This window comes from Canis aureus, chromosome 36, assembly GCF_053574225.1.
Source record: "Canis aureus isolate CA01 chromosome 36, VMU_Caureus_v.1.0, whole genome shotgun sequence".
Taxonomy (NCBI): Eukaryota; Metazoa; Chordata; class Mammalia; order Carnivora; family Canidae; genus Canis; species Canis aureus.
Genome location: NC_135646.1, coordinates 22923471 through 22939562, shown reverse-complemented (window position 1 = coordinate 22939562; position 16092 = coordinate 22923471). Strand labels below are relative to the sequence as shown.

At 37.9% G+C, this 16092-nt stretch overlaps 1 protein-coding gene across 4 annotated transcripts in view; it reads left to right on the top strand.

Annotated features, from left to right (window-relative positions):
- Positions 1 to 3160: 3160 nt before the first annotated feature.
- LOC144306210 (uncharacterized) overlaps positions 3161 to 16092 on the top strand; it is a 133105-nt gene continuing 120173 nt past the window's right edge. For all 4 annotated transcript variants that reach the window (XM_077885628.1, XM_077885630.1, XM_077885627.1 and 1 more), the window contains exons 1-2: positions 3161 to 3490; positions 4451 to 4568. In XM_077885628.1, the coding sequence (XP_077741754.1) occupies positions 3473 to 3490; positions 4451 to 4568 (136 nt within the window). In that variant the 5' untranslated portion in view covers positions 3161 to 3472. The remainder of the gene's footprint in view (positions 3491 to 4450; positions 4569 to 16092) is intronic.

The window sequence follows — 16092 nt, the reverse complement described above, 5'->3', positions numbered from 1 at the left end:
AATTTGGATAATCTAGAAGAAATGAATAAAGTCCTAGAAACATTCAACCCACCAAGACTGAATTATGAAATAGAAGATTTGAATAGAACTATAACTAGTAGGGAGGTTCGATCAGTAAGCAAGAGTCTCCTAATAACAACAACAACAACAAAAATCCCAAAGCCAGATGGCTTCACTGGAGAATTCTCCCAAACGTTACCAAAACTCTTCCAAAAGAGTGAAGAAGAGATAATACTTGCAAACTCATTTTATCAGGCAATCAATAATCTCATACCGAGGCCTAAGACACCATAAGAAAAGAGAAACTACAGGTCATTTCCCTGATAAACACAGAAGCAAAAATCTTTAAGAAAATACCAGCAACAGAATCCAATAGCACATTAAAAGGATCATAAATCATCATCAGTGGGATTTATCACTTGGAGGCAAGGATAGTTCAACATAAGAACATCAATCCCATTAACAGAACTGTACACTAAACACTATAAAACATTGATGAAATAAATTGAGAAAGTGCAAATAAATGGAAAGATATTTTGAATTCATGGATTGGAAAAATTGTTAAAATGTCCATATTTCCCAAAGGGACATATACTTTATTTTAAAAAAATAATTATTATTATTATTTTTTAGAGAGAGAGGGAAGAGGAAGGGCAATGCAAGGGAGAGAGAGAATCTTAAGCAGGTTCCACACCCAGCATGGAGCCTGACATGGGGCTCAGTCTCAGGACCCTGAGATCATGACCTGAGCTGAAATCGAGAATCAGATCTTACCAATTGAACCACCCAGGCATCCCAGGGATATATGTGGGTTTTTTTTCTTTTTTCTTTTCTTTTTAGTTTTTTTTTTTTTAATTAAATTTGATATAGTTAACATATAGTGTATTATTAGTTTCAGAGATAGAATTTAGTGATTCATCAGTTGCATACAACACCCAGTGCTCCTTACATCAAGTGTTCTCCATAATGCCCATCACCCAATTATCCCATTCGTCCTTTTACCTCCCCTCCACCAACCCTTAGTTTGCTCCCTATAGTTAAGAGACATTTGTGGTTTGACTTCCTCTCTATTTTTATCTTATTTTCCTTCCTTTCCCCTATGTTCATGTGATTTGTTTCTTAAATTCCACATATGAGTGAAATCATATGGTATTTGTCTTTCTCTGACTCATTTTGCTTACCATAATACCCTCTAGTTCTATCTACATGGTTGAAAATGGCAAGATTTTATTCTTTTCAATATCACATCTTCTTTATCCATTCATCTGTTGTTGGCTGGCTGGGCTCTTTCCATACTTTGGCTATTGTAGATATTGCTGCTATAAATATTGGGGTGCAGGTGCCCCTTTTGTATCCTTTGGATAAATACATAGTAGTGCAGTTGCTAGGTTGTTAAGGTAGTTCTATACTTAACTTTTCGAGGAATCTCCGTACTGTTTTCCAGAGTTACTGCATCGGTCTGTGTTCCCACTAACAGTGCAAGAGGGTTCCTGTTCTCTGCATCCTCACCAACATCTGTTATTTCCTTAGTTGTTAATTTTAGCCATTTTGATCAGTGTGAGTTAGTATCTCATGTGGTTTTGAATTGTATTTTCCTGATAGTGATGTTGAACATGTTTTTATATGTTTGTTGGCCATTTGTATGTCTTCTTTAGAGAAATGTCTGTTCATGTCTCCTGTCCATTTCTTGATTGTTTTTTTTTGTTTGTTTGTTTTTTGGGTGTTGAGTTCCCAGGGATATGTACTTTAAATGCAATCTGTGTCAGAACTCCAATGACATTTTTCACAGAAATAGAAGCAAAACAATCCTGAAATTCATATGGAACCACAAAAGATCCTGAATAGCCAAAGTAATCTTAAGAAAGAAGAAAAGAGATGGAGGAATCACATTTCCTGATTTCAATTATATTACAAAACCATAGTAATCAAAACAGTATGGTACTGGTATAAAATATACACATAAACCAAGAGAACAGAATAGAAAGCCTAGATATAAGCCAAGAATATACAATGGGGAAAGAATAGTCTCTTCAATAAATGATGTTGGGGGGATGCCTGGGTGGCTCAGTGGTTGAGCATCTGGTGATCCTGGTCTGGGGATAGAGTCCCACATTGGACTCCTACAGGGAATTTGCTTCTCTTTCTGCTTATGTCTCTGCCTCTCCCTCTCTCATGAATAATTAAATAAAATCAAGAAAGAGAGAGAGAGAGAGAGAGAAAGAAAAAGAAAGAAAAGAAAAAGAAAGAAGAAAGAAATAGAAAAACTGGATATCCACATGCAAAAGAATGAAATTGGACCCATATACCATACACAAAAATTAATCAAAAATGAATTAATGATTTAAACATAGGCCTGAAAATATAAAACTCTTAGAAGAAAAATCTTGACGTTGGCCTACCTTAGCATTGATTTTTTGGATATGATACCAAAAGCTCAGGCAACAAAAGTACAGTAAACAAGTGGGATTACATCATACTAAAAGTCTTGTGTACAATAAACAATCAACAAAATAAAAATACAACCTGTGAATCAGAAAATATTTGCAAACCATACATCTGATAAGGAATTCCTATCTAAAATATATAAAGAACTCAGATGACTCATAGCAAAAATACAACTCCATTTAAAAAATGGACAAAGGAGTTAGACATTTTTTCCAAGAAAGACATACAAATGACCAGGATGTCTGGGTGGCTCAGTGGGTTAAGTGTCTGACTCTTGCTCCCAGCTCAGGTCTTGATCTCACAGTCATGAGTTCAAGCCTCTCACTGGGCTCCCCACCGAGCGTGGAACCTACTTAAAAAAAAAAAAAAAAAAAAAAGCTATACAAATGGTCAACAGATGTATGAGAAGATGGACAACATCACTAATTGTCAGAAAAATAAAAATCAAAACCACAAAGATATATCATCTTGTTAGGATGGCCATTATAAATCAAAAACAAAAACCAAAAATGTGGGACGATAACATGGTATAGCCACTGTGGAAAGCAGTATGGAGATTCCCTCAGAAAAATAAAATAAAATAAAATAAAATTAAATTAAATTAAAATAAAATAAAATAAAATAAAACAAAAAACCAAATAGAACTTCCTTATGATGTCGCAATCATACTTCTGAGTATCCAAAAGAATTAAAAACAGATTCTTGAAGAAGTACTTGAGATCCTATGTTCATTACAGGCTCACTTGCAACATCCAAGAGGTAGAAGCGACATAAATGTCCACTGACAGATGAATGGATAAAGAAAACATTGTGTATATGTACAATATAATATAATCAACTTTTAAAAAGAAGAAAATTCTGTCACATGCTACCGCCTGGATGGAATTTAAGGACATTATGCTAAGAGAAATAAATTAATCATAGAACGAATACTGTATGATGCCACTGAGGAGAGGTGACTAAAGTAGAGAAACTCATAGAAGCAAAAAAGTAGAATGGTGGTTTCCAGGGGCTGGGGAAGAGACAAATGAGGAGTTACTGCCCAGTAAGTATAGAGTTTCAGTCATGCAAGATAAAAATGTTCTAGAAATCTGCTGTAGAAAAATGTGCATATAGTTAATAATACTATACTATATACTTAAACATTGAGTAAGAGGGTATATTTCATGTTGTGTGTTTTTTACCACAGTAAAAAAAAAAAAATTAAATGCTCATGTTGATTTGCTGTTCCGTACATATAACAATAGTAGAGTTGTCTGGTTTCAGTGGTTTCTTGATAAGTGATTGCAAACTACTGCCACGGGCCAAATTCAGCCCCCCATCTATTTTAATTGATAATTTTTTGTTGGAACACAGCCACGCCCAATTCTCTACACATGGTCTCTGGTCACTTTTGTGCTATGGTGACAAAGCTGCATAGGTGTGACTGAGACGCTGTGGCCCACGAAACCTAAATTATTTGCTATGTGGCCTTTTACAGGAAAAGTTTGCCAACTTCTGCTCTAGATGGTGGGGAGTTTCTTTACTTTGATGAATCTTACTTAGTCCCATTTAAAGCCAAGCATGTGTATGTTCAATAAATGTTTGTGGGTCATGACGATATACTGCTACTGATGATAATAATATTGAAATGTAAACTCTATAATTCTTTGGACATGTAAAATTAATATGAAGAATTAGTATAGAATTTCAAAACTGGTCTGAAATGCTGTCTCATCTGTTCCAATGGACAGAGGAAATGAGACACAGCAGAGCAAATTCTGATAGTTATTACTGTAACACAAACCACTCCAAAACATAGTGGCTTAAAACAGCAACTGCTCATGATTTCTTGAGTCTATGGGTTGACTTAGCAGATCTGCTCTCTGGCTGGGCTCTGGTGACATCAGCTAGCGTTGCTCAGGCATTTACAAGGAGCTGGTGACTTGGCTAGCAGCTGGCTGGTCTGGGATGGCCTCAGTTCCGTGACTTAGCTCTCTTCTAAACGCCCCTCCTATTCCTACAGCAGCGTGGCCTGGGCCTACTTCCTCGGTGGTGGGAGCTCAGATGGTCTGTGAGATGCATTGGAAATGTTCTTTCGCAAGCCTTTGTTTTTATCAACATGCTGACGTTCACTGATCAGAGTAAGTCCTGTGCCCGAGGCCAGAGTCTGTGTGGAGGAACAGAAGGAGTGTGGATACTGGGAATTATGAAAAAGTGGGGTCTTTGTATGATCAGTTACACTGATGACTTGTACTACACCAGAGTATTTTAGCAGTTGTCCTCCCTCTCCTAAGCTCTTTCAGTCCCACCAAATAATTATTACTAATGTTCTCTATTATATAAGTTGAGTGAAAACAATCTGTTTTAGATAAAGAATAGTAAACAGAGTTTAAGTTTGCTGATCATAATCACACACACGATGCTTCCAACAGATACATAAGATAATGTGGTAGAAAAAAAAATAATGTGGTAGACAAGAGCATGAGTATGGCAGTGGTCAGCTCAGGGCGGACCTGTTTTTTTCTTCAAGTCTCTCCCTACCTCCCCCTTACCATCACTGTACTAGTTCAAAAAATATCAAAATGTAACATATTTTAAAAGTGAACTCATTCTTTTAAGCTTTGAATAAGGTGTTTTAATTGGCACTGAAAAGAGAAAATAGTTGTTTATGTATGTATACACTGGTGTTTTTTTCCATAAAGAATTGGTATGATGCTGGGGGGGGGGGGGGCTGGTGCTTAGTAGGTTAAGTGTCTGCCTTCCACTCAGGTCATGTGATCTTGGGGTCCTGTGATGGATCCCCGTGTCGGGCTCCCTGCCTGGGGTGGAGGCATGCTTCTCCCACTGACCATACCCCCTGCTCATGCTCTGAGAGTAAGAGGCGCTCTCTCTCTCTCTCTCTCTCTCTCTCAAATAAATAAAATCTAAAACAAAAACAGGAATTAGTATGATGCTTTTAGAAGAAAGAAACGTAAACACTACTGATCAATGAAGAAGTCTGTCTTTTCCATGAAGGCTCAAATCTGATATAATGCTGAGGTTATTTTTGTGTTATACATATTCAAGACTTAATGAGATAAATGATAAAGACTAAATAACTTTAATATTCATATATTCGCTGACCTGGGTTGGAGAAGTGATTTACAGAAAGTGAAACAACAGAGAGCCGTGCGCAGTACATGCTTTTATTTATTCCAGTGCATCTTAACTGAGCAGTTGCTCAGTATCCAGACACACACACACACACACAAGATGTCCTTGATCTTTCTCTTGGGTACTCACTATTTAATTGTTCTTTCCCTGTTTTTATTAGTGTTAGCAAAGAGCTCAATGGGAAAGCACAAAACTAAAAATTGCCATGGGACACAGCGCAGTAGGATTCCATTCACAGCAGAACCAAAACTTTGTTCTAGGAGAGGTGGGTGGTCAGGGTCTCAGTGCTAGCAGCGTGGGAACTAGTGCGGTACGTTATACCTTGGAATTCACTGGCCCATTTTGGAATTCTAACTGACACCTCCTAAGTGTGTGACCTTGGACAAGTACCGGGACCTCATCAAGCTGCGGTGTCAGGAGCCTAGTGGCCTAGTGTGCTCTGTAAGTGACCAGTAAGCATTAGTTTCTAAAATGCACAGCACTAGGATTTATTGAGTACCTTCTACGTATCAGATACTGCTCCAGGTGTGAGGACACAAATGACAATGACTATAGCTGACAGATTTTGTTTGTTTGCTCTCAATTTTGCCAGTAAGCGAAATTCCTAATCTGAAACTTCTAGAGGCAGATATGGCTCAGAGTTCAAAATGCTTAAGATATGAAAACAGCAATGTAATGCCTATAGAGTACCTAACATCCCCAGAGGGTCCGGGCACCATCCCTAATCTAGCACATTAACTTTTCTGTCCTGCAATGTGTGCACAGGTACACTAAATGATATCGAGTCTATAAATACTTTCACGTCAGCTCAGGCCACATTGGCTCAGGCCACCCAATGGGTTTCTTTTGAATTTCATATTTGTGAATCGGGGCTTGCGTCCCACTTTAGCCTATGAAGTTGGTACTATTATTGCTTATTGCCACTTGTGGTTCATGAGGTGTGATGAGGTGAAATAACATATCCAGTTTCACCCAGCTGGAATGAGACAGACCAAGGTCATATGGCTCCAGAATCACCCTGTGAACCAAATGATTTCAGTGGCAAATAAGAGAGACCAGGAGAAAAAATTAAATTAAATTAAATTAAATTAAAAAAAAAAAAAAGAGAGAGAGAGAGAGAGAGAGACCAGGAGAAGCTCAAGAAACTCTGAGTCTGCTGGAAGGGACGCACATGCAGTTGACAGAGCAGGTGGCGGGGTGGGGGGTGGGGGGCGCCCAGGGTCCTGGCACCACAGGAAGGTGCACATGGCCTACAGGGGTGCTGGGGCAGGGCTACCTCTCTTAAGTAACCAAGAGTCTAAAATTTAACTTAGAATCTGCATCCGGTTTCTTGTGGTATTAAGTTTGCAGGCTTAGGACCTTGACTTCTAAAAGCCACTCGACTTGTCCTCAACAAAACCTGGAATTCCACTACTGAGGAAAGCTGGCCAGAAAACCCAAGGCATCTGAGGGCAGCCAAGTTAAATATTGTATCTCTTTTTAAGAAGTTAATCCCCCTGGGTCTTTGACCTTTGTTCTTTGCTCCCAAAGGCGGCGACATGCGATGTTTATCTTGCCAAAAATAGTTAAAAGTCATCTAGGAGCTCTCTGGTGAGTGGGCCAACCGGCTTTGACCTTTCTGACTAGACCAACTCCTGTTACGTTAACCTCTGACTCCAGTCCTCTTAATGGCAATATTCGCCAGCACTGTAATTTCCCTCCCACTGTGTTCTCTCAGGCAAATATTTACTACTGAGGTTTCACAATTTATTTTTCAAACAAAGTGGCAGGGACCACCCCATGCCACCACATCCTCATTTCATATTAGAACCCATCATTGCCGAGATATAATTTTACCAGAACAAATGTGCTTTAGGGACTTTTGACATGAGATGAAGGCTTGACTTCCTATCAAAACCAAACCGGGCCCTTGTCAGCTTCGAGATGGATATAAACAAGAAATGCAAGCCTGTAATTGGTGATGGAAATCAGATAAGACCTCTTTAAATACAACCATTGATAGAAAAATGTGAACTCGAATTACCTTTGATTAAGTCACTTAAGAAAATAAAGCTGGGGCGGGTTTAAAAGAGTTTCAGAACACGCCTGTGAACGGGATCTTATGGTTTCCAGCCTCTCAAAGGCAAGCTGAAGAAAATTAAAGTCAGAGCCCAAAGCTTATGAAATGAAACAGAACTCGGAGTAGACCTCCCCGCAACCTTTAACATCTTGGAGATCTCAGCCAGGACAGAGGGCCAGGAGTGATTCCTTCTGGAGCTGCAGTGGCTCTTTTCTGTGCCATGGAAATCCAAGTGTCCATGTCCATTGTCCATGGAATCAGTGTTCTTGTCCACGTTCTCCACGAGCCATGAGAAACGTAGCCCTGTCGGTGACAAACACATGAACCAACAACCTCCCACCTTGCTGTGTGGTGGGAATGATTCGATCCATAATCTTAATAAAAATTATTCAATCATCATCTTTATCCCTGATGGGTGGAAGGCCAACACTTGACCTACTGAGCACCCAGGCCCCCCAGCATCACATCAATTCTCGATGGAAGAAACACCAGTGTATACATACATAAACGCAGCCTTTCTGAAACTTGGGCCTTTTATACGCCTCTCTAGAAGAAACAAAATTCAAAAGGATGGAGCTTCTTCTGGGCCTGTTTTCTTTTGTTTTGTTTTGTTTTATGTTTTGCTTGCACTTTCACAACTTGGTTCAATTCACTACGCAGAAGTCCTTAAAATTCCATTTGTCATTTATCGAGGTGGAAGAAATAACAACTTCATATTGTGTATTTCATTCGGTTGAAAATATCCTAAGTTATTTTCTGATGCCAAAGAGAAGTTTGTGGCACTTCTTTAATAATTATCTCAAATGCTTAAGAAAGGAGGCGGATATAGATGTAAATACAACCGTATTTTAAATCATTAGAGTTTATCAGTTAACAAACATGTAGGCAAATACAGGAAGAAAATAAATATACCATATGAAAACATGTTTTAAGTCCTTTGGATTTTTTAGCATGTGAGTATTGCTTTTCTATCATTATGCTATAAAAGCCAAATCCTATTATCTCATTTGGGCTCTATCTTAGAAAAAATGGGAACGTTCTACAATACATATGTAACCTTTCAAAGTCTGCTTCAGGCTTCATAGACAATACCACATAAAATCTTACATATTTAAAAAAGAGAGAAGGAAAGAAAATGACAGTATCTTTTAACAGATGGCAATCTAACAAGTTGAAATTTTGATGCTCAGTATTATATTTAGAGTGTTTCTTTAAAAATAGTAAAAGCTCCATTACCTACCCTCACTATTTTTAGCCTCGACTTGTAGCCTAAATCATTCCATAGTTATTATTAAAAAAATAATAATATGGTATGCTTCAGTCTACCCACATATCATATTTACAGAGTAATTTTCTATCAGGATAAAATCACATTTCCACAAAGTAGTGATGTGAGGACAATTTTTGTGGGGGAGTGCACAGCATACCGCATTTGAATGTCCTCTGAAATACATAGAAAAGCATTATGTGGGCTCATTGTTTTCATACCTAAGTGTGAGCATTGGTGTAAGGAAACACATTTGCAAATAAAATTAGATTCTCTAAATAATAAAGTAGACTTGTTTAGACATATCAATATTTATCAGGAAGAGATAAATATTCTATTTCTCCCTCCTGTTTCCTCCTTCCTTCCTTCTCTCTCTTTCTTTCTTCTTTCTTTTTAATCAGAGGCATTATTAAGCCATTACATCACAACCTTCCACTTTTCTTGTGGCTGCTGTTAATACCCCTAAATAAGTACCAGGAGAAGGGATGGGAAGGAGATAGCATCTAATTTGGCATTTATTTCTTTATTTAGCTTCTTAATGGAGCTAAAATGTAACTCTGCTATACTATGACCCATATTCCCACCTGTGTATCACCCCCGTGCTGTAGGGACCAGTAAAGCGAACATAAAACCATTGTTGGGCTATCACTTTGCCACATTTTCCCTGCAAAGTAGCGTGAGTAATGAAGATGAGAAGGGCATTTCTTCTCCCTACGGAGTTAAAATAAGACATGGGAAAAAAATAAATGTGTTATATTAAAAATCAAAGAACTTGTGCATCTCTCATTAAAATAGATGTGTTTCTTTATTCAAATGGTGAATGAGTAAGCCCTTAGATTTTAAAATTAAACCTCTATTAACTTTTTTTTACATTTAATTCTTTTAAGATTTATTTATTTATTTATTCATGAGAGACACAGGCAGAAGGAGAAGCAGGCTCCATGCAGGGAGCACAATGTGGGACTCAATCCCGGGATTCTGGGATCACACCTCGAGCCAAAGGCAGCCGCTCAACCACTGAACCACCCAGGCATCCCTACATTTTTTTTTTAATTTAAATTCAATTTGCCAACTTATAGTATAACACCCAATGCTCATCCCATCAAGTGCCCTCCTCATTGCCTGTCACCCAGTTACCCCATCCCCCCCACCCACCTCCCTTTCTGCAACCCTTTGTTTGTTTCCCAGAGTTAGGAGTCTCTCATGGTTTGTCTCCTTCTCTAATTTTTCCCACTCTATTAACTTTTTAAGGGAAGTTTTTTTTTTAATGGAAATAAGCTTTTTTTTTTTTTCCTTTTAAACAAGAACCCTGGCTGTGTTCCCAATGACCACAATATAATGACAGTTATCTGGAATATAAGCAGTGTCATGTGCTACTTTATCACACTTACATCTCTGCAAATCTATTCCGCATAAAAAAATAAAAATCTCTAGGAACTGTAATGTTTCCAAACCATACAGTCAAAACAAGTTTTCTCTTGGTTGGTTTTTTTTTATAAGAACTATTTACAATAGGAAGATATCTTTAGAATACTCTATTGAAATACAACTGTATGCACAACTGAACGCCAATTGGTCCCTTTGTGCAGATAAAACTAAGATTCCTTTTTTCCTCTCTCTTTCTCCAAATTGTTATTGTATTTGTGCTGAAGGACTGATTGTGGGAAAATTGCATTCTCTACCATAAAAAATAAAAAGAAAATATAATAAAACAGTAATTGGTCAATGACAATTGAAGCAACAATTTTACAGTGCAAGTCAGTCACGCATCGTGGCTGATCTTTGTACTCTTCTCAAGGTACAGTGCTTTCCATGAAACAAGTCCTACTTGATAAAGTTCTTATTTTATACCAGGTCCCTTTATCTTTGCGTATGCAATACTATAAATTATGCAGGCTATTAAAGTTACTTTTTGTCCTCTAATACTGCCACCAATAAAAGTCCAGTGACAATATATGTGACAGTAGATTATTTTAGAAACAGAAGAGTAAGATGTTCATTCCACAGGTTTCAATATTGAGAATATCAAGGCATGTGTGTGACCAATGTGTGTGACTGGGTCACAGTAGAAGGGAAGGCAGGAAGGACTTGCTGACAACTGCATGCCTAAACTTAGCCAATTCAGGCAGAGCGAGCGAATTTGAGCCGACATCCAGAGATTCTTGCCATTGAATTCAATATCTCTAATTATTCTTCCTACAAGTCTTTCAGACGTCATATGGAAATGGATTAGATCTCTTTTTATTTGCAAGACATCTCTATGAATTTTACCCTGGTATCTTCTTTACTGGCTTTTTTCCTTGAGAAAGAACAGAACACACTCGTGTTAAAATACGGGGTAGAAAACATGAACATATTAAAGGGGTTTGGGGAAATGTTCACCTCAAAAACTTCTCCTTTTTAGGCTGCCAGCATTAAAACAGACAAGTAATCAGAAAATATGTAATTAGTTGGCTTATTTACTTTGAGAAATTACCACAGAAGCAATTTATCTGATGGTTCAATTTTCCATGTGTTTTAGAATGAGAAACCTTGAAAGTAAGTTTATTTCATGAAGAAGAGCTCTGGGAATTCATTGTCATTTCCTCTTTCATCATTGTTTTGCACATGATAAGTATGTAATCAATTCTTATTTAATATATTCCTAAATAATAGCATTTTCATCCCCATCACTTTGTTTTATATATTTTTTAAGAAATACAATTACTTTCATTTTGTGCCTTTAAGCATTTACTCAGCAAATGTGTATTGATAGAAACTGTGTGAATACTGTGGTATTTAAAAAGGCAGGTTCTGTAGTGGCCTGGGTTCAAATCCTAGCTCTTTTGCTTACCAGCTGAGGGTCCTTGACAATTTATTTAACCTCTTTATGCTTCATTTTAATAGGAAAAGTATTTATTCCATGGAAATTAAATGAGATAATATATTCAAAGTACATAACACAGTAAAGACACAGAGTAAATACTCAGTACATTTATCATCAGGATTCAGGTTGACAACAATGTTGATGAGGTGATCATCTGCAGGGCATTGCAACAGGTTCATTGGAAGCTATAAGGAAAAGTTAGAGTCTTTAATTTCAAACATGTAAGTTCTGTTGCAATTATAGACCAACTGACAAAACAGTTTCTAAAGAATGAAAAACTAGAGAGTACATAGGAAGGTATGTTTTGAGGACCTGTGTGCATGACAAACTCTAAGCAAAGGTGAGCGGTAAAAGGCTTTTAAAAAATTGTTTTTATTTAAGGATTTTATTTATTTATTTATTCATGAGAGACACACAGAGAGAGGCAGAGACATAGGCAGAGGGAGAAACAGGCTCCCTGCAGGGAGCCTGATGCAGGACTTGATCCCAGGCCCCTAGGATCATGACCTGAGCCAAAGGCAGATGCTCAACCACTGAGCCACCCAGGTACCTGCAATAAAAGGCTTTAAAGCATACTTCATTTATGTTTTAGAATTATAATTCAAGTGGCTGTGTAGAAAATGTACTCAATGGGAAAGAAAGAAGAGGCTAGTTGTACGTTAGAAACATATTAGAACAATCAGAGAGAGTGAGGATCCAGTATACATGGAAGACATTAAAAGATAAGACAGAAGGGAAGTGAACCGGGGAGTCTGAGGAGTAATTTAGAGACAATTCTTAGATTTTTTTTGGTTATATAATATCACTCTTTACTGAAATAGAAGCAGCACAGATATTAGGACAAAATATGAATTTCAGTTTGTACTTAGGGGTAGATGTTCAATGTCTGTGAAAGAGACAGAAGACAGGCATGAGGGAGAAAAAGCCAGACCCAAAGAATTAGATGATAATTCTTTACATGAACTATCTCACTTAACCCCTCAATAATCCCCTAAGTCTCCCATTTTCAGATGATAAGATCCAAGGTGTCTATGACTCTAAGCTGTGGCCTTAACCATTTGGTGATAAACTTGAGGCACTTAGAAAACTAAGTCTGAAGTTCAAGAAAAAAGTTGGAGCTAGTAATATCAGTGCCTGGCTAAATGTGTAAAATGACTCAAAAGTTTGTGGTAAGAAGAGGGAAAGAACTAGGAGCAGAAGCTTGAGGAATAGTAGTATTCAGCAAGTGGGGGAAAGCCTTAGCTCCTGATGGAATGAGACAGAAGGAATGATCAGGAGAAGAGCCAGGAACTGGTGTTGGGAAGACAGAGGCAAGACGGAAGGAGAGAGGTGGATCATGGAAGCATATGAGAAGGGAGAGAAAACAATCAAGTTTGAGCAAGTAGTTTATCTGTAGAGCAAAGGGTCATGAAGCCCAGGTACAATAGATGAGGACAAGGAAAAGCCGAGGAAATGAAGTCTACGAGTGTAGACAGCTTTGACATGAGGTTTGGCAGAAGGAGAGGAATTGTGACAGTGGTTTGAGGGAGTCCCTGAGTATAGCACAGGAAAAATTAATTAATAATTAATTATACATGCCAAGAACCCTCCTACTGATTGAGACCTTTTATATCACTTAATCCCCATGGCAACCCATAAAATGAGTATTACCATCTCCACTCTACAAACGAGTAAACTGAAATTCAGTGATTGCATTAAATAATTTAACCAAGATCATTGGATGGGAAAAGTTGGGAATGAGGGAAGCCTATGGAGGAAGTGACTTTGCTTTTGTTTCTCAAAGATTAGGATTCTCAGCAAGTGCAGATGAGGGGAGAGGATGCTTCAGGGAAACAAGAATGTGAGGAAAGTCAGAGGTGGTGGAGGAAGGGGGTTCATCCTGGCACCCCTGGTGCGGGGGGCATACTGAGACAGGTGGCACACCAGGTTGAGAAGCAAAATGGTGGCAATGAATGTCACCATAGGAACACCAGGGAAAATTTGTTTTGAGTATAAAGAGAACAATGGGGTTATGCTTTAGAAAATAATTTCAAATCTTCTATATTTGAAAAATGAGTAAAAAAATCAAGCCAGTACAAATTTTAAATCTTTGATCTAAAATAATCTTTGAAACAAGAAAGGATGTAAATTGCAATGATAGAATATTGAAACAATAATTATGGCAGTAACATTGTATTAGGTCAAACCATATAAAATGATGGTTTTATTATATGTTCTCATTCATTTGGGGAATATAAATAATAGTGAAAGGGAATAGAGGGGAAGGGAGAAGAAATGGGTAGGAAATATCAGAAAGGGAGACAGAACATGGAAGACTCCTAACTCTGGGAAACGAACTAGGGGTGGTGGAAGGGGAGGAGGATGAGGGGTGGGGGTGACTGGGTGGCGGGCACTGAGGGGGACACTTGACGGGGTGAGCACTGGGTGTTATTCTGTATGTTGGCAAATTGTACACCAATAAAAAATAAATTTATTATTAAAAAAATGATGGTTTCGTTATATCAAAATTGTCAGCTACTGATGTCAGTTTCAGATGGTTCAACCTAAGATTTCTTACTAGTTATAATCAGAGAAAATTTCATAGTTTTTAATGCTTTTATCATTAAACAAGGAAGAATGAAAATGCCTACCATTAAATTCAGGAAACTAAAAAGTTGGCAAAGATAAACCTAAGTATGACAAGAAAAAACAAAAGTAGTGAATGTTTAAAAAAAAAGAAAAGGGAGAATTTGTTAATAAAGCCAAGAATCAATTCTCTGTCTATAAAATAGACCTCTGGCACGACCAATATAAGAAAGAAGAAAAGAAATACAAACACGGATACACATAGGTTTGAGAATTGGGATAACCCTCCCAACTCTCTCCCAACAACCACCAAACCAGATGGGTGGTTTCTGATGTTAGACAACCAGGATGCAACTGCATGCTGCATGCTCCACTTGATTTTGAGCAAAACTATCTCAATGTGAGGGGATCTGCTGAGGAGAAAAATGTAGCCATCATAATATATGCCTTAATCTTCTCATCCAAAAATGGGAAAATGACAGCATCGACATCCCAGGACTGTTATCCTTATAGATTAGAGAGCGTAAGGTGTATAGTGTTTAGGATGGCACCTAGCAAATGGTATTATAAATGTGACAGTTGCTAATATGTTTATTATTATGGGGAAGATAGAAGAGGATACAACCAGAGATAGGAAAACTCAAATATTATAACTACCTGCTCTAAATTGCTCAGTGAAGTGGATATGTCCAATAAAATCAAAATTGCCAAAACTTAACTATATTAGTTATTATAGAAGAAATGTCTAAATTGGTCGATGATTGTCAAAATATTTGTCAAGCCAAAATGACCTCATCGGCAATTTTTAAAAAATCTTCAAGAGAGAAACATTCACGGAACAATGAAATCCTGTTCTAGTTGAGCTGTTTCAGAATGCAAATAAAGAATAAAAGGCTTCCCAGGTCATTTTTTGAATTTAACATATTTCTAATCTCAAATCGGAGAATGATATCATAATAATGAAAACAACAAACCAATTTCATTTATAATAGATGTAGAATTCCTAAGTTAAGGTACAATATAAGAATTCTAAAAGGAGTTCTTCTAGGATTTAAAGAATGTGTTAATATAAATCACAGATAACAAAGAGGAAAAAAACCCACCTTCGTAGCCAGGTTAGCAAAGGCATATCAGATTCGTTAGTATTTCTGTCCCTTTCCTGCTTTTCCATGGTTTTTAAAGTATTTGCTTTTGGCTCCACGGGAGCATTTGTGCTCTTGCCCCACTGTACTCTGATGCCATCTCCTTTCTCATCCTTTTGGCTTTCTTTATTCTGGGGCTCGCTCTTTACCAGTGTCACACATCTGAAAAACTTTCAGCCCAGGTCAGATTAAGAGCAGAAGCTCTTTCAAGCAGGACAGTCGTTCCCTGCAAAGGCTATGGGGCCCCGAAGCAGAATGTTCCTGACTCAGCATTTTCTGTCCTTAACGTTCCTGCAGTAATTGATATGCAGAAGCAAGCGCAACACTGGAGGCAATGAAGGAGGTCCCTGGGAGGACAGGTGTGGTGGTCAGGGTCCGGGGCATACAAATGACACATTCACACTGGGTAACCTGAGGACACTTCAAGAACAGTGTGCATGTGATGTAAACAAGTTACATGAAACAGTTCACAGACTTGATCAAGGACTAGACTAGTACTCCTGGTAGTAATGAGACCCAGTCCTTGAAGGTTAAGGAGAGGGCGTGGATGCTGTATTGGGCTGAATAGTGTCTCCTCAGAATTCATTGTCCACCTGACACACCCTTTAAATCC